The 25,968-nt window shown below is 40.9% G+C and overlaps 1 protein-coding gene across 2 annotated transcripts in view; it reads left to right on the top strand.

Moving 5' to 3' along the window:
* VCAN (versican) overlaps positions 1-23,207 on the top strand; it is a 145,633-nt gene extending 122,426 nt beyond the window's left edge. For both annotated transcript variants that reach the window (XM_075325137.1, XM_075325136.1), the window contains 3 exons: positions 13,672-13,816; positions 17,896-18,078; positions 20,619-23,207. In XM_075325137.1, the coding sequence (XP_075181252.1) occupies positions 13,672-13,816; positions 17,896-18,078; positions 20,619-20,749 (459 nt within the window). In that variant the 3' untranslated portion in view covers positions 20,750-23,207. The remainder of the gene's footprint in view (positions 1-13,671; positions 13,817-17,895; positions 18,079-20,618) is intronic.
* The last annotated feature ends 2,761 nt before the right edge of the window (positions 23,208-25,968 follow it).

Here is a 25,968-nt window from a genome sequence, read left to right as displayed (position 1 = left end):
AGCTCAGCTCTGTACACTGTGTAGTGGACATTGTCAGGTAGTTCAGCTCAGCTCCGTACACTGTGTAGTGGGCATTGTCAGGTAGCTCAGCTCAGCTCTGTACACTGTGTAGTGGGCATTGTCAGGTAGCTCAGCTCAGCTCTGTACACTGTGTAGTGGGCATTGTCAGGTAGTACAGCTCAGCTCTGTACACTGTGTAGTGGGCATTGTCAGGTAGCTCAGCTCAGCTCTGTACACTGTGTAGTGGGCATTGTCAGGTAGCTCAGCTCAGCTCTGTACACTGTGTAGTGGGCATTGTCAGGTAGCTCAGCTCAGCTCTGTACACTGTGTAGTGGGCATTGTCAGGTAGTACAGCTCAGCTCTGTACACTGTGTAGTGGCCATTGTCAGGTAGCTCAGCTCAGCTCTGTACACTGTGTAGTGGACATTGTCAGGTAGCTCAGCTCAGCTCTGTACACTGTGTAGTGGGCATTGTCAGGTAGCTCAGCTCAGCTCTGTACACTGTGTAGTGGACATTGTCAGGTAGTACAGCTCAGCTCTGTACACTGTGTAGTGGGCATTGTCAGGTAGTACAGCTCAGCGTTGCCAGAAATGTGTTCAGAATAGTGGCTTCAACCCTTTGGCTCTTGACATGAAGTGTAGTCGTCAGCAGGGGGCGACAATGAGCACATCAGAAAGCACAATACACATTAAATCCTATCTGAATTTTAGGTCCCATCTCGAAGGATAAATATCTAATAATTTAGATTAGAGACGTGTGAATATAACATGTCATTAGCCAATATTATACAATTACTGCACTCATTTGTAGAATAGCGGGATATATACCATGTATTGTTATACTGGCTGAGCCCATATCTTACACCCGCAGAGGTCATATAAAAGGCTATTCATAATACTTGGAGAATGGCTGGTGATAATGGTCAGCGTGCGCAGCGGTGAGGTCACTGCTATAATGTTAGATTAGCGTCCTTTCAGGAGGCTGGTTCTTGTCCTACATCACATTGCCTATCACTCAGCTTATAGGAAGGAAGTGTGCAGGCTGAAGATTAGCTGACGATGTGGAGGAGACGCAAAAAGAAACCCAGCAAGTCACAACGAGAGAATCTCACTATTACTCCATAGACGGGTCCGCTCGGCTGTGGGTGCACTTATTCCAGGAGATTTCCCTGCATTAAACATCTTCTTGCTTAGAAAAGGTTAATTACAGAAAATAGATGTGATTTGTGCAGGAATTAACATGTTAGGATAGATAGCTACAACTGCTTAATACTAAAGGGGACTTATTCCAGCTTATAAATGGCCCAATTATTGTCCCATCATGAATCAGAAACCATCATTTAATTACCTCTAAAATTATACTTTTATTAGTCTCATTAAAATCGACACATAGGGTGCCCTTTCAAACAACATGAAACAAAATTGTGCCGGTGAATGCTAGGTGGGTATAGGATAGATACAGTGAGCTACTAATAGATTATCAATGAATTTTTAAGATAGATTTGGAGATGCTGAATTATATCCTATGTTGCCCTTCCTACCAACGGAGGGTGTCATACCTTTTTGGACATCCCCCGTTCCGGGTGGCTGACCCTCACTCTCCCTATAACTGGCTAGCAATGTGTCCACCACCAAAATAGGTGTAAAGAAAGTGAAAAAGGCACTTTACACGCTGCGAGATCGGTATCGATATCGCTAGCGAGCGTACCCGCCTCTGTTGGTTGTGCGTCACGGGAAAATCATTGCCCGTGGCGCACAACATCACTTACACCCGTCACATGGACTTACCTTCCCTGCGACGTCGCTGTGGCTGGCGAACCGCCTCCTTTCTAAGGGGGCGGTTCGTGCGGCGTCACAGCAACATCACACGGCAGCCGTCCAATAGAAGCGGAGGGGCGGAGATGAGTGGGCGGAATATCCCGCCCACCTCCTTCCTTCCTCATTGCTGGTGGATGCAGGTAAGGAGATATTCGTCATTCCTGCGGTGTCACACATAGCGATGTGTGATGCCGCAGGAACGACGAACAACTAGCGGCATGCAACACCAACAATATTATGAAAAGGAGCGACCTGTCAACGATCAATGATTTTTGACGTTTTTGCGATCGTTGATCGTCGCTCCTAGCTATCACATGCTACGATGTCGCTAACGACGCCGGATGTGCATCACAAACACCGTGACCCCGACGATATATCGTTAACGATGTCGCAGCGTGTAAAGCACCCTAAAGACAAACCACATAATAATAATATTTATTCATTTATATAGCGCTGTTAATTTCCACAACGCTTTACATACAATGGTAACACTGTCCCCATTGGGGCTCACAATCTAGGTTCCTTATCATTATGTTTTTGGAGTGTGGGAGGAAACAGGAGTTCCCAGAGGAAACCCACGCAAACACGGGGAGAACATACAAACTCCTTACAGATGGTGTCCTTGGTGGGATTTGAGCCCAGGACCCTAGCGCTGCAAGACTGCAGTGCTAACCACTGAGCCACCGTGCCGCCCATGCACACACACCACAAAAATTGTGTTAAATATAATATGGTTTCCAACTAGTACTCAATCCCTAGTCGGAGAAAACTAGATATAAATATTAGGAATAGGGTCAACGGGCCTACTTAACTAAATAGGAACCCTCAACTCTCCCGTTGACTCAATTCCTAATATATATATCTAGTTTTCTCTGACTTTTTGTATCGTGTATATGTGGTTTCTGTCATTATACCTAACCTGACTGTGATGATAATGAGGCTTCTGAAAAGTCTTGTGCACAGAACAGGAAGGTTGATTTTTTTTATATACAAAATGTTACATAAAAAAATGGCAATTTATTTTTTTATAAAATACATTTAACACAACAAATCTCATTAAAACAATAGGTCAAGTAAAATAATGGTTAATAGTATATTTAAAACTCCTATTATGTAAATAATACAAGTACTTGCTATTAAAGTAAATGATTTGTTTTATTATTTTCGGCACAGTAATTTGTTTTCCTTCTGCTCTCATAATCCGAAATAAAAACACTTCGTAGCCTGGGACTGCACCCGTCTTTAAAATGAGGCTATAAAGTGAAACAAATAGCTCATGCAGTAATATATCACATTGCTATTCTTAGCGCCTATATTTCCCAAAGTAAACAACATAAAAATAACCGAAAATTCCTAAATACACGTCTATTAATAATAATAAGGGGCGAATGTGAGAATGAACTGCTGGAGTCTTTGTGAAGTAGCACCACCTAGTGGCAGCTCGCCTTTATTGTGCTGCAGGTACGATTTGTAGTGAATGGTTTCTGCCAAGATCAAGTCATTTTCTGCTTTTTAGTCCTCACATATTAGAATACAGACAATAATTCAAATGCAATTTGAGATTTCTAACATTTAGGAAATAGTTTAAAAATATTGTCATCGATATGTAGAATCGCTGTGTAGGCAATGTCACTAGCTATAAGCCATCAAGAAGAACATCATCTTGACAATGATGATAGTTATAGAAGTGGCAGAATGAAATTTTTGTTCCCTAAGATAATGCTGTAGATATGCCTGTGTACCGCCCCCATGTCAGCAGCCGAGTCGCTCAGATCCAGAACCGCAGTGGCTCGAGGGGTCTCCGGACCCGGGGGTTCGCGCGGTCACTCGAGTTTGAAAAGAGGGGTATATACAGGGGAGTTAGAAGTTCGTGACGCCACCCACGGTGCGTGGTAAGATGGAGTATCACCGCTGCTGTTGGTGGGGGAGCCTCGTGGCGGTGGTATGGCAGCAAGGTGTTTAACCCCTCCGTGGGTAGGGGGGTAGTGCCCCGGGGCCCGGTGGTTGTGCAGAGGGGTGCCATTGGGAAAAGGAAGGGTCTCTGCGTACTCACTCAGTCCAAGAATTCTGACACCGACAGCTTGTAAACCAGAGTTCTGAGCACCGCTGTAGCAAGGAGGGAGCACGCTTGGATCCGTGCCCTTGGTGTTGCTTGTTAGCCTGTGGCCTTTTCCGTGGCACCTTCTCACTTGTTGGACCCTAAAGTCTGGAAATAATTGGGTCCCGCTCAGCCATATGGCTAACGGAGTGAGCTTGCTCTCAGGGTTCAAGCTTGGGATTTGGTGGACTGTACTTTGGGAAACGTCCTATCCCCTCGTTGCACTAGTACCCTAATTTTGGAGCGGGTGAGGGATGAATCTTGAAGACTTCACCCCCGTCGGGTAAATTACCAGGACGCTTGAAGCTACTTCCCGGCCTAGGGTCAACGTACCCCGTCGTGCCCTAGCCCCTACCCGGAGATGGCTCAAGGCCGCCGGTTGCCCTCCTCGGCAAGTCCGTGGCCCTTGACACGATCCCCTGCGACTGAGGTTCCAGCTCCTACCAGGCCCAGACCAACGTCTGCCACCTAGGATTCTACTAGGAGCCCAGCTCCTCACCCTTCACTCTCCACTTCACAACTCCTCTCACTTTTTCATTTTCCCCTACCAACACCCCAAGTGGGTGGCCCTATTCCCTTCAGGCCCCCCAAATGGTGTGTCTGGTGGGTATGATATAAAGTATTCCTAGGGTTTTGACTGGCTCTGATCTTAGCAACACCAAATAACAGGGATCCGTAACCAAGGAGGACGCGGATACTGTGCAGAAGGGCAGATTGCACAATACCCTGTGACGACCTGATAGGCCAGGGCGTCACACCTGCAGTCCTCATATATATTGGAGATATATCAACATATTTTGCCCAAAGATCAAACTCAACCAAGAGTCCTGGGATAAAATCCAACCAAGAATATCATCTGTATAGAGTTTGTCTGATCTCTGGAAATCTTTTTTTATTCCACAATAAAGAATGATGTAGCCATAATTTAGCTATAGATTTGATGTTAATGCAGTAGTGATAAAGACTGGGAGTGAATCAGAGGTGGACATATTATTGGTGCAACCTGTGCGGCCGAACAGGAGCCCAAGAGATAAGGGAGCCCCTGGACACCTCCAAAGCAGGTGGAATTGTATATTATGGTCTGAAAAGAGCCCATATACTGTCCTTGCACAGGAGCCTTCTTCTGTTTGTGTCCACTAGTGGAGGGAATAGTGTAGGATTGCTCCCTTTATAAAGAGGGGTCCTGTTCTCCCTGAAATAGGAAATATAACCTCGGACGTGGCTGAAGCGATTAGATGTTTTTTTTGTTTAATAGGTTGGTACCTTTTATGTTGCACAACTTTGAACAATTAACTTGTTTCCTGCAGCATACCGTAATATATGCTAATGAAGCAGGACTAGTCCAGTGATACGTCTCTGCCCCTGGTTCATAACATATAGTCATGCCTCCCTGTGTGTGATTGACAGCGTCCATAATAGTCCTTCTACAACGAGTATTGTATGTTGTCAATCATTTTTAGGTAGGGTGAGTCCAAGGAAGAAATGCTCCAATGGACTAGTCCTGCTTTATTAGCGTATGTGACGCTGTAAAATAAAAGTTCAATTCTGAAAAGACTCAAAAGACCTCATCATATTAAAGAAACTTGCATCCATACAACTGTAATAGCATTTGAGGATAGTCAAGAGCCCTGAAATGTTCCCCTTGAAGCAGTTTTCCCCACAAACAAAATACATTTTATTCAATAGATCTTGGAATAATAATTTCCACAATTGGATGTGTTTAAAAAAATGTTCCTGTGCTCAGATAATCTTATATATGTGCCACTGCTATGTACTGTGTAATGGCCATGTCTGACCGCACAGGGACATGATCTTGTTATCATACCACATCTCCTGGGCCAGGGAGGAAAAGAGTATAAAGACATTACAGCACAGAATCACAAATAAATCTTTCTATGAGGTAAAACATTGTTGTAAAAACAGGCAGGGGAATGAATTACCTCACAAGAAGAATCATCTATGATCCCATACTATGATCTTTTTATACTTTTTTTGCATCCTCCCTGGCCCAGGAGCAGTGGTATGATCATGATCACACCATGTCCCTGTACGGTCAGACACGACCATTACACAGTACACAGCAGGGACACATATATAAGATTATCTCAGCCCAGGAACACTTTTTTTAAAAACACATCCAATTGTGAAACATATTCCAAGATCTTTTGATAAAAATCAACTTTAAAATTAACTTTGTTTTTGAGAAAACCCCTATAAGGATTTTCTGGTTAAAGGGGTGGTCAAGTTTTTTTAAAATCCATTTACAATTACTCTATGAGGAAACTCTTGGCTAATAGAACGCCATTGATTGTTCAGTACCCTCATCTATTAACCCAACAGAGAGCAGCTACAAGGGGTGTATGTATCGCATATCTCTGGAGATAGCAATAGTTACCATACCATGTAATACTTCAGGTTTCCCTGAAGATGTGCCTCAGGGAGATTGAACACTCAGAGAGGCAGACAACCCCTTTAAGCATTTGTCTGATATGTTTCTGCATAGCTCCACAATGGTGCCAATGTCTTGCAGCATATTTCTTTCGAGGAGTAACCCAGACGTTTATAGACCATTTCTTCTGCTGAATCCTTATATGGCATTTGAAATATAACCAAGTCCAACGTACTATTTATATAACCCCATAAAAGATCTCAATGCCCACGAGACATCTGTGTACACAAAAGAAAACCTTTATAAACGGCGTCTCTTTCCACACGCTTGATTTACGATCAGCTCAGAATCCAAATCATCATCTACCTGATAACTAAGGAGAATAACGCAAGAGCATGTGCGTTCCGATAGCACAATCTTGTTAATAGGGTCTACATCGTAAGTTATTCAGTATTTAAAGGAGGGATCCTTATTAGTGATGAGCGAGCTCTACCATGCTCGGTGCTCGGTACTCGTTACCAGCAGGTGGATGCTAGGACAGGCTCAACTCATGTACCGAGTATCATCAAAGTGTAAGGGGAACTCAAGCCTTTTTCCGGAAGATCTTCACTAATCCTTAGGCATCTTTCACACGTCAGTCGAAAACACACACGTTTTTCACTGACGTGTTAAAGATAAATTTGGCCCTCCATGTGCTGTGATTTTGGCATACCTGTGTTCTCTGTGTGCTATCTGTGATAGCAAATGGAGATCAGGCCCTTTATACTCACCTGTCCCCGGAACTGCTCTCCATGGTGCTGATGTCTCCAGCTCTGCTGTCTCCGGCCGCTGCTTTCTCCCCGCTGCTGATGCTTCCGGGTCGCAGTGCAGTGAATATTCCTGGGCATAACTAGCCGGCGTGGAAGCAGGAGACAGCAGTGGCAGGAAACAGCATTGCTGGAGACAGGTGAGTATAAAAATAATTTTATTTCACAGACACGTGTTTTCTCTGGTACGTGTTACACGGATCACACCATTGTGTGGTCCATGTGACATCAGTGATGCCAGAGAAAACGGACTTGTCTCCATGCAGAGCACACGGAAACACAGTCAGTGAGAAATCACTGATGTGTGTACAGACCCATTGATTTTAATGGGTTTACGTACGTCTGTGAGTCTGGTACGTATAAAAACAGTAACATACCTACCAGAATTACTGACATGTGAAGGAGGCCTTACATACAGGGAAACATTCACACATAATGGATTTGCTGTAGAAAATTCCTGCAATTTTGCTTCAGCAGTCACTTGTCAAGTCACATGTAAAGTGCTATGGAATAATTAATAATAATATAGATGAGTGAACCTGAGGTTCAGTATTCATAAAGAACACAGACTTTACAAAAAAAAGAGTTCAAGTTCAGAGTTCAGGTGCTTTACGTAAGAACCTGACTAACACGAGCATCGATGTGGTCGGGTACACTGAGCGCTCGGCCCAGTGCGAGCCACTTGCAATAGCAACACTGTCATTGGATATAGTGCACATCGAAAAAGACAAAAGGAAAAACCTCGCCACCTGCCCCCTGGAGGGATCCGTTAATGGCTGGCTGTATGTGGACAGACACCCGAACTGCCCAATCAGTGACTTCCATTGGGGGTTAAGGTCAAGTCCAGGTCCCAAACTGAACTTTAGCTAACCCACTAAACCCACAGAACCGAATTTCCACAGATCTGATCATCCCTAGTCCTGACTGGAGGTCAATATACAGAGACCATCAGATGACCGGGGTAGTGCTGCTTTCATGGGAGGGGTCTGGTAAAGGGAGTACAGTGTTTTTTTTTTCATTATTTTACCTACACTAAAATAATCCACAGCAAAATTCCCAAAATAGTATTTGTCTGCAGATTCTGATGTCTCCATGGAAGTCAAAAGAAAAGATGCACTACAAATCCCAGCTCATACATTAATAGAAAATGACATTTAAAAATCCAAACAGTGGGTCCATTTCTGTCTGGAAAAATTGAGAATGTTAAAATCTCAATCTTTTACCTGCCACCATCATCTCCTGGTGATCTTCTGTGTGAAGTAAACCCGCACTTCTGTCCTGTGTGACTGTGTTTGCCTTCACATTTTTCAGTTCATTGTTTTTTGGCAACACCACTAAATAAATAGTTGTGACATTAGTAATGTAGTTACCAATTTGCAAAAACCTTCATGTAGAATACAACTTTTTTGTGTTCACTGTTTAATATGTTCAGATATTTAGACTTCCAGAACTTGGGTGTATTGTACCATATTCTCCACAGGGGGGCAGTGTTCCTCTCAAAAAAAAAGTTTAGGATCTGGGGATTTTGCACATAATGTGAAGTTTATAGCATCAAGAATGTATATATCTATATCCTAGTAGATAGTTACATAGATAGATAGATAGATAGATAGATAGATAGATAGAGGGATAGATAGATAGATAGATAGATAGTAAGATAGATAGAGGGATAGATAGATAGATAGATAGATAGATAGATAGATAGATAGAGGGATAGATAGATAGATAGTAAGATAGATAGAGGGATAGATAGATAGATAGATAGATAGATAGAGGGATAGATAGATAGATAGTAAGATAGATAGAGGGATAGATAGATAGATAGATAGATAGATAGAGGGATAGATAGATAGATAGATAGATAGATAGATAGTAAGATAGATAGAGGGATAGATAGATAGATAGATAGATAGATAGAGGGATAGATAGATAGATAGATAGATAGATAGATAGATAGATAGATAGATAGTAAGATAGATAGAGGGATAGATAGATAGATAGATAGATAGATAGATAGATAGATAGATAGATAGATAGATAGATAGATAGAGGGATAGATAGATAGATCGATCGTAAGATAGATCGATAGATAGATAGATAGATAGATAGAGGGATAGATAGATAGAGGGATAGCTAGATAGATAGATAGATAGAGGGATAGCTAGATAGATAGATAGATAGATAGATAGAGGGATAGATAGATAGAGAGATAGATAGATAGATAGATCGTAAGATAGATAGATAGATAGAGATGGATGGATGGATTTAGTCTATATTCTCCACAGGGGGGCAGTGTTCCTCTCAAAAAAAATAGTTTAGGATCTGGGGATTTTGCACATAATGTGAAGTTTATAGCATCAAGAATGTATATATCTATATCCTGGTAGATAGTTACATAGATAGATAGATAGATAGATAGATAGATAGATAGATAGATAGATAGATAGATCGTAAGATAGATAGAGGGATAGATAGATAGATAGATAGATAGATAGATAGATAGATAGATAGATCGTAAGATAGATAGATATAGGTAGATAGATAGATAGATAGATATAGATAGATAGATAGATAGATAGATAGAGGGATAGATAGATAGATAGAGGGATAAGGATAGATAGATAGATAGATAGATAGAGGGATAGATAGATAGATAGATAGAGGGATAGATAGATAGATAGATAGAGGGATAGATAGATAGATAGAGGGATAGATAGATAGATAGATAGATATATAGATAGAGGGATAGATAGATAGATAGAGGGATAGATAGATAGATAGATAGATAGATAGATAGATAGAGGGATAGATAGATATATAGATAGAGGGATAGATAGATAGATAGATAGATAGAGGGATAGATAGATAATAGATAGATAGATAGAGGGATAGATAGATAGATAGATAGATAGATAGAGGGATAGATAGATAGATAGATAGGGATAGATAGATAGATAGATAGATAGATAGATAGATAGATCGTAAGATAGATAGATAGATAGATAGATAGATAGATCGTAAGATAGATCGATAGATCGTAAGATAGATAGAGGGATAGATAGATAGATAGATAGAGGGATAGCTAGATAGATAGATAGATAGATAGATAGATAGATAGATCGTAAGATAGATAGAGAGATAGATAGATAGATTGTAAGATAGATAGAGGGATAGATAGATAGATAGATAGATAGATAGATAGATAGATAGATAGATAGATAGATTGTAAGATAGACTGATAGATAGAGATGGATGGATGGATTTAGTCTATATTCTCCACAGGGGGGCAGTGTTCCTCTCAAAAAAAAAAGTTTAGGATCTGGGGATTTTGCACATAATGTGAAGTTTATAGCATCAAGAATGTATATATCTATATCCTGGTAGATAGATAGATGGATGCATGGATGGATGGATGGATGGATCTATTCTGTACACTGTAATGGTGTTGAAATACCTCCGGAGAATGGCTGTAATCTGTTTAACCTGAAAAAGGATCCGAGTCTTCCACCTGATACGTCAAAATGTCCTTAGTGCCTTCATGATCATCTTTACTGACCCTAAACTTTCCCTTGCAGGGCTTCAAAACATCCATTTATCTCCAAGTGCGCAGCTGCCAACAGCATCAATTATTCACTGTCATGTTAGATGCAGTGTACTGGGTCATTCTGTTAATCAGTAAACCTGGACAAAAGTGACATGCAGTTTGGATATCAGTAAACGCAGGCAGGGGACCGCACGTCACATTTGCTTTTTCTTTTGGACTTTTCTTCCAGGTTTATACCTAGTAGTAACAAATACTGTTGTCATTTCAAGGGCAAACATGATCAGAGGAAGCCGTTCCTGGATCTCGCCCAGAACGGCGATCAATGCTTTCAGCTGCTTGACATCTAATTTCTAACAATAAATGCAGAGTACCATTTAATCTCTACATGCAGGACAGAGAAGAATAGCACTCAATGCCTCAATATACATTTTATGACATTTTTCAAAAACTGAGTGACTTCATTGACATCTAAGGAACTCCAATAACTTTATGCCTGAAGGCTGACCATGCTGAGTCATGAGAAATTATTATGATAAAAGTTCTGTTTTGGAGAATATTTATGGCTGAATCTCTAAAACTGACATATTGAATAATTATGTAAAAAAAATGTAGAGATGCCAGTGATGGACATTGGGTGGTGTAATGTAAAAACATTCAACAACGCTAAATTCAAGATTAATGGAGGGGAATCACTACAGTAGTGTCACCAGCGTGTAGAAGGTAGTTTCCTGCCAGCCGCAGACCTAATGCCTTCTCAAGCATCTAAAAACAGTTATCTACAGATGGATTATGGTTTGGATTAGAGTTGAGCGAGTACCTAACTATTCGTTCTCGCTATACTCATAACGAGTACTGTCTAATACGTATTTGTTCCGAATAGTGTGTGCAATGCAAGTCAATGGGGAAAACTCGTAATGTAACGGGTAACTCAAATACCGTACTATTTGCTGCTCACATGAATAGTATGGCATTCCGGTTACTCATTACTTTGCGAGTTTTTCCCCATTGACTTGCATTGCACAAATTATTCGGACAAATACGTATTAGACAGTAGTTGTTATGAGTATAGCGAGTACGAATAGTTAGGTACTCACTCCACTCTAACCAGAAACTGTAAACTAATTACTTCTTCAATGAAATACACAGTATAATAAATAATAAGCGGTTAGATTACACCAATGTCGGTAGATAAGTTAAAGCGCACCAATCACCAGGATTTTCCAATATCAACGAAAGCCAGTGCTATACTGGCACTATCAGGCTGATTCTATACATAACTGTAGTTGTGAGATCAGATGTATAAGTTTTGAAATACTGCAAGTAAAGTTACATAAATGTACAACTTTTTGATTGGCAGCAGCTGCTGAATAGCTAATATGTGGGTTTGATTTTGCTATCTTTTCTCGCCCCTGTCTGCTGCCGGGCCTCTGTAAATGTTAGGCCCTGAGCGCACACTGCATTTTTACCCGCGTTTTCTTGCATTTTTGCTGCAGAAATTTCTTGTGAAAATGTTTGTAGCCTTTCTGTAGAGATTACCCAGCAAAACCTATGGAAAAAAAATAGCTGTGCGCACACTGCGTTTTTTTCTAAAGAACATTCTTTCTGCAGAATTTCTTGAGAAAAGGAATGAGCGTATCACTGCTTTTCTGCAGGTACCTGCGTTTTTTGTCATAGATAATGGTAAAAAATGCAGGGACTAACTTTGCGAAAAAAAACGCATCAAAAACGCACAAAAACGCGGTAAAAACGCATGCGTTTTTTGGTGCGTTATTGGTGCAATTTTTTAACGCAAGTGCGCTAATCTTTCAGACTTTCAAGAAATTTCTTGAGAAAAATCCTTTTTTTAGTGTGTGCAGGGCCTTAGACTGTATGGGCTGCATTTCTAACACGTCCCTATCATGTGATAGAAATGACTCATACCTGGAAGGAGCCCATACAGCCTAGCATCTACAGAGGCCAGGCAGCAGACAGAGGCAGGAATAGATAGCAAAACTCACCCACATATTAGCTATCCGGCAGCTGCTGCCAATCAAAAAGAAGTGCATTTCTGTAACTTTACTTACCTGTAATTCAAAACCTATACATCCGATCTGACCACAAAAGGTATGTATAGACTCAGCATGATAGTGCCAGTATAGCACTGGCTTTAGTTTATATAGGAAAATCCTGGTGGTTTGTTCCCTTTAAATGGATCTATTACAGTTTAAGCATTTACTCTGTTCACTTGTCCTCTAAAATATTATTTTCTATTTACTGTATATTTATTAGCCTATATCACTATTTCTAGACGTTGGTATTTACCTTTTTGTGGGAATCAAGTATTTATATCTAAACTATTTACCATATCCACCACAACATATTTGTGGCAGACATGCAAATTAGTATAAAAAATGACCCTTTTGAGTTCTCCCGTATGAGTCACAAAACCAACGGTAATGTAATCATGAAGCCTTGACGTTAATATATATATAAAAAATGTATATATACAGTACCTGTGTAATTATCTCTTTGAAATCGAGCATACTGGTATCGGGCAGTGGCAGTGAGCCAAGCTGCTAAGAGAAGATTAAAAATGTAAAAAAAAGAAAAAAAAAAAAAGAATAGAAAGTGAACTTGTTCTTGTAAAGCTTTTTGGCATTGACCTTGAGAAAAACTGAAGTAGTTAAGCCAAGATAAAGGTGTTTGATGATGTAATTAGCTGTGAGGTCATAAAATGTCACTCATGGAGATGTTGAGAAAACACAGATTTGTTGGAGCTCACTGATTTTTAACCTTATAAGTAAAACAAGGAAGAGAAAAATAAATATCTGCAATTTGTATTGAAGTCTTCGCAGTGGGAGTTATGAGCCGAACGTGTTTCCATGTGGACCGTTAATCCAAGATGTAGGACAGATTGTGCTGATTATAGGAACAGTAACGACTTCCTCATAAAAAAAAAAATACACTGAAAATAATTGAACTGTGAAAAAAAATCACATAAAAAAAGTAAATGGAACTTTTTGTTTTTTCTCTTTCAGCAATACGAAAACTGGAGGCCCAACCAACCGGACAGCTTCTTTTCTGCGGGTGAAGACTGTGTTGTAATTATTTGGCATGAGAATGGGCAGTGGAATGACGTGCCCTGCAATTATCATCTCACATATACTTGCAAGAAGGGAACAGGTATTTTTACATAACACTTCAACAAATTTATGTTTTTAGATATGTCAGGCTGGATGGCACTGTTGTACTCACGATTACTCACGATTACTGACACACTCAAGTCTCTGATGAACAAAGTTGATGGTGGTCGGTGCCCGCAGCTGGCTGCGTCTTGTCCCCCACCTGGGTTGGTGGTCCTGACCTTTTTCCTGCACCTTGTTATGTTTGTGTAGACTGCCTGTGCCTTAGCAGCGGGAGTCCGCTCCCAGGCTGTGTTTGTGTCGGTGGAGTCCGTTTGCCCACAGACGCTGGCCCGTGGGATCTCTCTGCCTGTGCGGTGGCTTTCTATCCCCCTCGGTGGGCTGTTGCCTTCTTTCGGGTCTTGGGATGGGAAAGGACCTAAGGTCCAGACCTCAATCAGTGAATTTGACGTGGTCCAGTGGCTTCTGGGCCTCGTTCTGGGTCTGAGTATCCCTCCTGTGCTTCGGTTTCCAGTTGGTTCCCCAGTTCGGTACCGGCAGGCCACTACCCTGTCCCGGTCCCTTACAGTTCCACCTGGCCGTCTTCCCGGCTCCTGCAGGCCAGGCCACCGCCTGCCTCCTAGCCAAGGTGTGCGGGCTACGACCGTCACACCTGTCAGTTTCCGCTGCAGACCTGTCACCACAGGCCTGCTGCACTCTACTCCTCTTAACTTGAACTTGCTTAACTACTCTCACTACTTGACTGACTTGCCTTTGAACTTCTGACTGACTACTGTTTCTCCTGCTTCAGGCCCTCTGGACTCCTCAGTGGGCGTGGCCAACTGCCTAGCTCCGCCCCCTGGTGTGACCATTAAGCTCTGAGGGAGGTGACTAGGTTTTAATGTGGTTGGCTGCTGTTACCTTTTTAGGGGGATGGGTGTTCTGCAAGGGCCTACCTGTGACTACCTGGCTAGTCCAGGGCGTCACACACAGGAGCAGGAAAGAGGAGGTGGGCGGGGCCTGCATGAGCTCTGGTCATGTGACAGCCAGAGCTCGTTCAGGCCCGCCCACCTTCTCCTGCACAGTGCAGACGCTGACAGACACGGCGGCCAGAAAGTGAGGTGCTGCATGATGGAGGTAAGTATGAACTCCCCGATCACTCAGCACTTGTTCTGCATTGAGGATAAAGTGCCAAAGCCATGGTACTGTATCCTCAATGCAGATTGCCCGCAGCATATCCGCAGGACATTCCGCAAATAAACCGCAGCATGGAAACAGACAAAGTTGTGCTGCGGTTTTCTGGGAGCTCCTTCGGAATGTTCTGCGGATATAACCGCAGGACACTTTCCCCGTCGACATATAGCTTTAAATTTGCATAATAATGCTGAAAAGAAGCACAGCAAAACACAACAGATTTTTCAAGCATGAGGCAGGGGCTGAGACATTGATTGCAGCAATGTGTCACTTATCAGGCTGTGTGTTCTTGTTTCAACTCAATGAGATTTTTATCATCAGGAGAATATAACTGCCGGACTAAGGGGCCCTTTGCACACTACGACATCGCAAGCCGATGCTGCAATGCCGTGCGTGATAGTCCCCGCCCCCGTCGCAGCTGCGATATGATGGTGATAGCTGGCGTAGCGAACATTATCGCTAAAACAGCTTCACATGCACTCACCTGCCCTGCGACGTCGCTCTGGCCGGCGACCCACCTCCTTATTAAGGGGGCGGGTCGTGCGGCGTCATAGCGACATCACACGGCAGGCGGCCAATAGAAGCGGAGGGGCGGAGATGAGCGGGACGTAAACATCCCGCCCACCTCCTTCCTTCTGCATTGGCGGCCGTGACGCAGGTAGGAGATGTTTCTCGCTCCTGCGGCTTCACACCGATGTGTGCTGCCGCTGGAATGAGGAACAACATCGGTCATTTCCAAATCATGGAAATGACCGACGCTACATCGATGATACGATTACGACGCTTTTGCTCTCGTTAATCGTATCAAAAAGGCTTTACCCACTACGATATCGACAGCGAAGCCGAATGTGCGTCACTTTTGATTTGACCCAACCGACATCGCACCTGCGATGTTGTAGTATGCAAAGTGCCCCTAAGTGCCTTTGTGAATCCAGGTTCAACCACACCCCCAGCACTGATCAGAAGCTTTCTGTCAATATACAATGTACACAGAATGCTGCTAATCATGGCTGTTGATCGAATCATCTTTCTGAGCTTTGCTACATCTAAAAACTCTAATTGTGTAACAACTTCTACACCCAGTTAACTAAGTGATACATTGTAAGGGTTTGGTTCCACTTGCGTTTTGCACAGACGAGTGCAATCCAATAAAACATTGGAGTACTCTCACTCTAGTGCAAAACTATGGGGCAGTGTCCATCTGTGATTGATTTCTCATGCCATAGCGGCATGTGGAATGATTCGCAGCATGCTGTGTTTGGCAGTAATTCTTGGCTCATGCACCCCCATACAAGTCTATGGGAGCGTGATAAACATCGCACTACACTCACATGTCATTCAACTGCAGTGCGATGTACGCAGAGACAGGCCAGGGAGGAGATTGGGAGAAAGTGCTCTCTCCCTCTTCTCTGCAGCTGTGTTATGATCGCAAGATCACATCATAGTCACATGACCCACAGCTCACACTCCCAGCAGAGGGTCATTAGCATATTGCTGCCGATGCTCTCACATTGGAACCGTACCCTAAGAATAAGGATCTTTGTCTCAACATTATGCTGCTCTCAGATGAGGTAGCAAATACCTGGTGTCAGATTCCCTTTAGGAATGTAATTTCCCTTTAGGCCAGAATCACACTTGCTAGTGCCTCGCGTGTAACTCGCGCGAGTCTCTCATGGTAGAACCCGGCTTGGCCGCACACTATGCATACAGGAGCATCTGAGCTGCATAGAGATATATGCAACCGACCCGCTCCTGTCAGGGGAGTGTGCGGCCAAGCCGGGTCCTACCAAGAGAGACTCACGCGAGTTACACGTGAGGCACTAGCAAGTGTGATTCTGGCCTTAAAGTGAATCTGTCACCATATTTTTACAATTTGATCTGAGCATGATGAAGACACTGTGACTTTGGATTCCAGTGATAATACAATCACTGTTTTTGCTATTGCTGTTCTAGCAGTGTTCAGAATGCCTAGGCCACTGTCATCCCAAACACCCGATTGATTGGCGAATGGCAGCTTTCTGTGTTCACTGTACATTGACAGAAAGCTTCTAATCAGTGGTGGGGGTGGAGTTACACAGAGAAGTTGACTAGGAGGCAGGAGATGTCTAGTCCTGTAGTGATAATCTCCTGCTGATAAGCCACACAAGCATGGCTGAAAAAAAAACTCCGTAGTAGGGAAACAGCTTAAAACCTAAGGGTCCATTTTCATGGGCAGACAGGCTGCATTAACCCCTGATTACTCTATAATTATTAACAGTAGTTTAATAGCCTGTTTACGCAGGCAGACCATGATACATGATGCATTCTCCAGCAAAGAGGCTCTAGAGCAAAGCTCGAACCCCTCGAATGTCTGAGATGTAAATTTTGTGGTTGATGACCACCGCTTAACACTAGAACTACTGGACTCGTGACACCTATATAGAAATACATAGTGCAAAGTAGTCAAAATGACTACCTCAGTAGTTCTAGTGTTAATGGAACTTGAAGGATATTAAATAATTCTATTGAGAAATTCCGATTTTTAAGTAATTTTCCAACTAACTTGCGAAAATCTGCCCAAACTATATTTTTTAAACAGTGCATTGTGTAATATAGATATGCTCATAAAATATTTAAGTGATAGTGAAATAATGAGGCGGTTTGCCAGCTATGTTATTCAGTTCTCTTTTTTTCTGCGGTTTAAAGCCAACATTTAAACTTATGAACTTCTCCGCAGCGCTGGGAGATAATTGGTGTGCCGAGACGTTTATCTTTATTTTAGCAAACAATTAAGTTGTGGCTAGCTGACAAGTGCGGCATTGAATTAGGAAGGAGGGTAGAAAGTTCACGCTATGATTTTTCTGGACTCTTGAAGCTTGTCAGATTTACCTAAAAGGCAGAAAAATGTTTTATATTCTTTAGTGGAAAAAAATGCTCAATACACATACCTGGTCTTTTACTTTTTAGTTGCCTGTGGACAGCCTCCTCTTGTTGAAAATGCTAAAGCATTTGGAAAGTCTAAACCAAGATATGAAATAAATTCCATGATTCGATACCACTGCCAAGATGGCTTTATCCAACGGCATATGCCAACTATCCATTGCAGAGGGGATGGAAGGTGGGATCTACCTAAAGTAACATGTATGAAACGTAAGTATAAAAATATCAACATACATTTAAGCTTGGAGTTGATATCTATCATAGAGTAAATAAAAGCAATGTAGACTATTTATAAAATTGCAGATTTCTTTTTTTAGCTTATCATGGCAATGAAGTTTTAAGGTGGATCCTTATTTTAGCCTACATTGTTAAAGAGAACCTGTCAGGTGCAATGCAATATACACCTAGAATGAAGAGCAGGTCTGGGTGCATATTGCTAATCCCTGCCTAACCATCCCAACCTATAGTTACATAGATAAAGAGATCTTTAGAAAAAGATCCCATATAATATGCTAATGAGCGATTGGACTAGTCGCAAGAGCATTAGTTCTTCTGGCTAATCGGCCCCCTTAGCATGTAAGCACGTCCCTGTGGGCGTACTAACAGGCTAATGAATGCACAGCTTCAGAGGATGGTCGCACTTACCTCTACAGCCATCGCGTCCGAATCCTGGATTTCAGCTCAGTGCGCATGATCCCGGCACTTCCGGTCATGCGTACTACATGAGTTTGAAGCCATGACACGTACACTCGGCTTCATAGTACGCATGACAAAACGTCCAGGATCATGCGCACTGAGCCAAAATCCAGGAGTTGGACATGATGGCGTCAGCGAGGTGAGCGCCACCATGCTCTGACGCTGTGCATTCATTAGCATGTTAGCACACATACAGGGCCGTACTTACATGCTAAGGGGGCCAACTATCCAGGAGAACTAACACCCTTGCAACTAGTCACTGGCCTCATTAGCATATCATATGGGATCTTTAGAAATACTTTTTCTAAAGATCCTTTTGTCTAAGCTACTAGATACAGGGAAAGTTAGACATGGATTAGCAATATGCACCCGGAACTGCTCTTGGTTCTGGATGCATATTGCACCTGACAGGTTCCCTTTAACTGGCTAAAAGGAGCTTTAGCTCAGTTCAAGAGGAATACTTTGCATTACATGCAAACTGTGAACTGTAGTCAAAAATTCTTCACCTAGCTACAACCTAAAACTGACTGATGGTATACTCATGTGCTCATCTCTGTACAATTAGTTTATTGGCTGTATATTTACAAATAACTATTTGTATGTAATTTGAACAATTTGATTTTTTTTATAGATAGGATAGCTGCTCTTTAGATTAAGAATTTTTAAACACATTATTCATACCATGAGGTCATGGATGAAGGTGACATCCAATTAGAAGAACTTCATCCGATTGACCTTTGATACCTATATTTTGCTTCCTCTACTCTCAACCTTTAGGCTCCCATACACTTTATACTAAGGTCATCCAAACTCGCTAATATTAGCAGGATCAGCCAATCATCTAATGACTCGCGGCTACCATAAGCAGTAGACTAATCTCATCCCAACTCATCAAAATTGATGGGTTCAACTGACAAACTTATGTGTATAGGGCCCCATCATTGATGATGCCAGGGTAGATTAGTATCCAGCATCAGTTTGCCCATTTTTTTGTTCTCTAAGAAATAAGTCGCCACCAGAAACCTCTAGCAGAGGCTCTCTTATGTGGCACACAGCAGTGGACAAGACGGCTACCAAAAGCTATCTAATGTGTTTGGGGCGCTTTAGATGCTCTCCTGACTTCACCTGGACATATGAAGTTGGGGAAGATAAGCACTAGGTAGCTTCAATTCAATGACCCACCCCTTTTATTTTACATGACATATGCCTTTATCTGAAGTGCCTGGCAGCATCTTTCTCCAGACATAGACGCTGTCCTGAGCATTAATGTATATTTTGAAGTTGAGAAAGATAACTTACGATCTAAGTAGCTGACAGCTCACATGTGCATGACCATCATTAGCTGCCCTTAGGTACAAAAATGAATTTTTAGCTTTTCAGACTGATCAAAACTAATGTAGGCATACCTGGTTGTAACCTTCTGTGACAACATAATTGGACATGTAAAGTCATGCGTTTATATGAGCAAAACTTTAATATTTGACCTGATATAGACATACAGTAAGTATTTAGGCTTTTGCCATAGTGACAGTTATTTAGCTAGTTGCTCGTGGTCATATCCATTGATACCTAAGCTGTAATGCCCTGTTTATGAGATATGAGACATGGCTATATCAGAAGGACTATATTACATTTCTAATTGGAGTTATTTGCTAATGTTATTATTACACCTACTATATATTGGGATAGGATGTTAGAAATAGGAATAACCCTTTAAGCTGATTTGCTCATCTTTAACTTGGTGCTAAAAATGTATCATTTTCTAATATGTAAATATCTCATCACAAATATTCTGAACTACTGAACTTCTTCAAAGGGGGTTGGTTGGCTTACTAAGACAACCCCTTGATAAAATGAGACCCATGTAAGGAACCGCAATCTCCTGTGAAAACTGTTACAATTTCCCTTCCGGGGCCATGTATAGAAATCTCTATAAGTATTTGGACTTCAGAGATCAGAGTTCTTTTCAGGACTTTTAATGTTGTGTTTATCTGTATCTAAAATAATACAGTCTATGTTAAAAGGTAGATAACAAATCTTTCTTCTATTCTTAGCTTCCATGTACCAAAGGACTTACTCCAAGAAATATTACTACAAATTTAGCCCACCAGAGATGAGGACTCCACTACACGCTCCTAAACATCTCCACAGTTGGAGCAGGACTTGGCAGGATTCCCCACGTTGAATGCACAGGACATCTCTTTAATGGACATCATATCTGCCAAAGTCCTAACAACAGTGCCTTTCTTTTGAATTCCAAGAAGCATTATCTAGCTGATCCAGTAATGGATTTTTTGGACAATGGCGTCACTCAAACAACAGAAGAAAACAAGAACATTTTTTTTAAACAAACGTACAACTTATAGGGAACTAAACCAGATGTAAGCGTAATATCCAGCCTACTAGAAATTGTACTTCTAGTATGAAATGTAGTTTATTTCACCAAGGCAAGCAAATATATTGTATTAATGCAAGCTAATGTTAATATTTCAGCTGCTTGGCCCTAGCTCCGATGACCTTTGTAAATAAGATGATTTAAATATGTTTTCTAATCATGTATATAAAATTGAAGTAGTCATACTAAAGTCAGGCGAATTTAATAACTGCAATACAGCTTAATTGTTAGATCACTAATAAAAGCCAATACTAGTTGATCAAAGCCAGAAAAAAAGAAAACCTTGGCGTAAATAATAATAATAAAAAAAAACAGTGCCACTGAAGCACTTTTCTGTAGGTGCATTATTAGGAAACCTGTGCCATATAACATTATTGTTATTTTTTTGTGTTGTGGAAAACAAAAGAAAAAAATATGCGGGGAACATAATTTCCACTACACTTTATTTTTTATTTTATTCTTCATTTTTGACCACTCGACCATTTGGATTTGTTGGATGAATTATTTTCAATGTTAAATCTTTCATTCAAGAAGAGGGAGGGAGTAATTTGTAATGTTAACCCATCAAACAAGAGCAATTTGTAAGGTTCATTGATGCAAACTCAGAGCTGACATATTTACCCCCTTATTTGCATCCGACTTTATGTAAAGATTTCATCATTTTATGTGATGGAAGTTTTATAGATGACGTCTAAACTGCTGCACAAATAGATGCAACACAGGAAATACAAGCTATGTCGGCTCTGACTTTGCACCATGTAACTCGCACCTAGTTGGAGACGGCTCTTTTCATTAAAAATCTGATTTTTTTTCTCACTGTCTTCAAACACACTAAATTAGCATAGATTCAAGGTGCGTTCTACAATTTTTGTAAAAAAATAATAAAAATAAAATAAAAAAAGTAAATAATTTTGTACATATACTCATCTTTTTTAAGTCTTTTTTTAATGAAATTTTGAATGTTTATTGATGAATGCGGCAGCTGTGAAGCGTTCAGACATAAATGTAGGAAGCCATACTGATTTAGCTTTTAGGGTGCTTCCGTGCCATGCATGCCGGCCATGAAATCTAAGCATCAGTATGTCATCTCTTGTTTTAATGAGCAAGTTGAATATATTTCAAATTACTGTAAGTTTACAAATTAAGACATCAGGACGCCTGCTCACTTGAAATATGTATAGGCTATTCCTATTACTTTAAGCAGTCCTGAGCAGACATATCATCAATAGGTATGATCACTCGCAATTGTGGTAGAATTACCTGAAATGTAAAAAAAATTAAAAACGCAAAAAAATATATGTGTATACATTTATATTGGATATACATTAAATTATCTGCATTAGAGATCCCTTAATAGTTATTTATCATTGTATGAAAGTGTACATTTTACCTATACAAATGTTAACGGAGCCATTTTGTGGTCTGCTCCATTATTTAATGCAGTATATAAATTTTTGGGGGGTACCAAGGACACAACCTTTTAACTCTGGACGCTATAGATTCCTATTAATGGTCTGCAAAATGGCTGCCTCTACATTGTGTATGTGACAATTGCACTTTAAATAAATGATTAACATCGAGCAAAGAGTCTGTAATGTCATCGTAAAGAAATGTATTGAATCATGCAATATAAATGCATTGTGCGCATGCTTTAATGGAAGCAGTAAAATGTATGTTAAGGAAACAATGCTCAAAAGCGAAATACGAGAAAAATCTATAGTTCACTGCTAGGGGGCGCTATGACTCACTGGAAGCTCCTCTGGAAAAAAGATTTTATTATTTATTGCAATAAGCCAATTCATTGAAGATTTGGCAATTGCTCTAAGGCTGGAAGATAGCCACTCCATAAAGTAAATGTCCATAGTATGGCTTCTCGGCATACAGTCCTTAATACTTGTAGTGTGATTGATGCATTCCTCTGACTGCTGCACCTTGTGTTATCATACTTTGTACTTGACAGCAATGCACCACAGTGTTGACCTGTATGTTTTTCTACTATTACAATGCACACAATACTTTTTTTTTCTTCTGTATTTATATTATAACTTGTATAGTATATAATGTGAACCTTTGGGTATTTGTGAATGAAAGTCTAAACCTTTGTAACTTTTTATATCTGCTTCTGTTTCACCAAAGAAACCTTGTTTGTTTGCTAGTCTATGGTTTATAGTGTTTTTATTTATTCAATTTTAATACGTTTCTAAATAGAACAATGTGTAATAGATAATGAAGACCAATAAACACTCCAAATGTCCAAGTGTCTCCTGCAGGTATTATGAGCCTGTACACTTACCTCAGAATTACCAATCTGGATGAAAAGCATAATTAAAGGGAACCTATCATATAATAACACATCATAACACGGAAGATATGGGGTCAACCTGCAGGTTAATAGGTTAATAGTGTTCCAAAGCTGTGAGGCTGCTGCCCTGACATCCTCGCTGGTGGGAGGAAATTAACTTTATTCCTCCTGGCAGCTTCTGGCTTTCAGTCTTAGGGGTGCGGCCGGTGATGGATCAGTCACCCCTCAGTGTATAGTGAGCATTGGTTGTAACCACAGTACTACACTGACTGACAGCCGGCTCACCATTACATCAGTCCCGAGGGCACTGTTTTAGCCACCACTCGCTGTAAACAGAAAATCATGCCGGCCGCACCCCTATGCCTTAAAGCCCAAGGCTATCAGGAGGAAATTAACTTTATTCCTCCTGGCAATCTCTGGCTTTCAGTCATAGGGGTGTGGTTACTGTGGGATCAGTCAGCACTAAGTGTATAGTAAGCAGTGGTTGTAACCACAGTACATTCCTACAGCCGGCACAGCATTACATCAGTACAGAGCCAGGTTTCAGTCTGTGTTGGGGCACAGGTATAGCTTTCGCTCGCTATAAACAAACAACCATGCCGGCTGTGCCCCTTTGACTGAAAGCCTGAGGCTGCCAGGAGGAAATGAACTTTATTCCTCCCAACAGCGGGGCTCTCAGTGCAGCATCCACACAGCAGCAAAACACTGTTATCTGCAGATTAATAGGGTTGATTTTAACATGGCACATTCACTTTGAGTCTTGTACTGGACCTTAAAGAAACATCTTACATAGAAAATAACATCACACAACATCACAGTAATTCTTCCCCTAATCTACTTATTTAAGTTAACTTTATTTTGTTTGAAATTTAAATCCAAATTTTCAAATCTGTTAAATTTCTGAGGTAATCAGCTGTTTTCCCCTTTTTCTTTCTATTCTGGCCGTAAGACAACTGGCGGCAGAAGAAGCCTACCTCTATTTGTTCTCTCCACTAAGAGATGTGTAGGGGGGGAAATATTAAATTCTGTCTGCTGCCCAGATAATTGTTTAAATGATGGGATCATAATTCGCGACTAGCAAACAACTGTCAGACAAGTGGTTGTGTAGGAGGAGAATCATCAGTGAAATGGTTGAATAGAGACCATTACATCCTCTGTTCACATGGCCAGATAAGTGTCGGCATGTTCATCTTTCAAATCACATAAGTGATACTATTTATATCAAATATATAATGTCATAAATTATTTTAGAAACCTTTCCATTCACACTGTAATCGAATTAGTGATAAAATGTTCAATGATCAACTTCATTTGCATTTGCATTAATAATCATGAAAAATAGGACACAAATATATACTTGTTCCAATGCTCCAACTGCTACTGAAAGCCGTACTAATTTAGGACTTGAATTTCTACAACTCCTTTTTGTCAGTCTATTCCTTAAAGTATCTCCATTTACATTAGAAATTTTTTGAAAGAGCAATGAAAATATCTTCATTTACAAACTAATTCAAGCAAAATGTACGAGCCTTTCTGGGCACAAACCATTCACATTATACAAATCAGATTACACAATTATCAAAAATGATGGGTCCTTACTAGTGATGAGCGAGCGTGCTCGTCACTACTTGTTACTCGATCGTGCATTGGAGTGCTCGGGTATTCGGGGAGCTCAGCCGAATATCAAGGGTGTTCCGATATTTCGTCCTTGAAACAATGACCACAGCGTACAGGCCCTCTTCACTGCATGATGTTTGCAGGCACCCCAGGGAGATCCATTCATAGTCTCTAATTGGCTCTCCCGGGGGATAAAACAAGGTTCTGGAATGTAGTGTGACAACATAAAAAACCCTGCCCTCTCTCCCACCCAAAATGCTCTGTGTATGACTGGCTGTATGTGGGCGGAGAGCCGAACTGCCCAATCAGTGACTTTCCATAATGCTCGTTACTCGCGTTGAGCTCCTCCGAGCTTCTGACCAGCTCGAATTGAGTAACCAGCATTCCAAGCATTTTAGTGCTTGCCTATCACTAGTCATTACTATTAGAATCTGAAGAATTATTGGCCAGTATAAATGTCTTAAGCCCTACATTTGATAATTTGCCAAAATAGAAAATGAATCTCCATGGATTTCTATCAAACTAGTGTTTGAAGTCCATTTTTTAAACAGTACACTGACCCATTGAGTTTTATTGATCCACACAAACATTTATATTTAAAATGAATCTCTATCACTTAGAGCATGTCCTATTTATCATTCCATTTTGAAAATCAGGCTCGGCTCTTAAATGAAAGAGCAACATAATATAGGAAAAGAGATCCTAATTCCAAAGATGTATCACTTAGATTACTGGGTGTAGCAGTTATGACATAATTAGAGTTTTTAAATGTAGTATGTAGTGGAGCTCATAAAGCTAATCTCACCCACACAACAGCTTCCTGTGTACATTGTCGATTGACAGTGAGCTGCTTATCACAGAAGGGGGTGTGTTCAGACAACTTTGAAAGAGGCATCAAACTCCCAGCAATGATACTGTCCTAGTGATAAAACCTTCATTGTAAGTAAACAATAGCATACAGCCTAGTAAATGTATTACAGCCCCTATCTCTCGGTCTTCAAATTATATAGCAAAAATATGCTGACATATTTCCTTTCATTTGCTCCTAATTTTTACGTTTATGAAAAAAATAAAAATTCACAAAAAAAAA

Source organism: Anomaloglossus baeobatrachus, chromosome 1, assembly GCF_048569485.1.
Source record: "Anomaloglossus baeobatrachus isolate aAnoBae1 chromosome 1, aAnoBae1.hap1, whole genome shotgun sequence".
Lineage (NCBI taxonomy): Eukaryota > Metazoa > Chordata > Amphibia > Anura > Aromobatidae > Anomaloglossus > Anomaloglossus baeobatrachus.
This window is presented reverse-complemented; position numbering and strand designations above follow the sequence as displayed.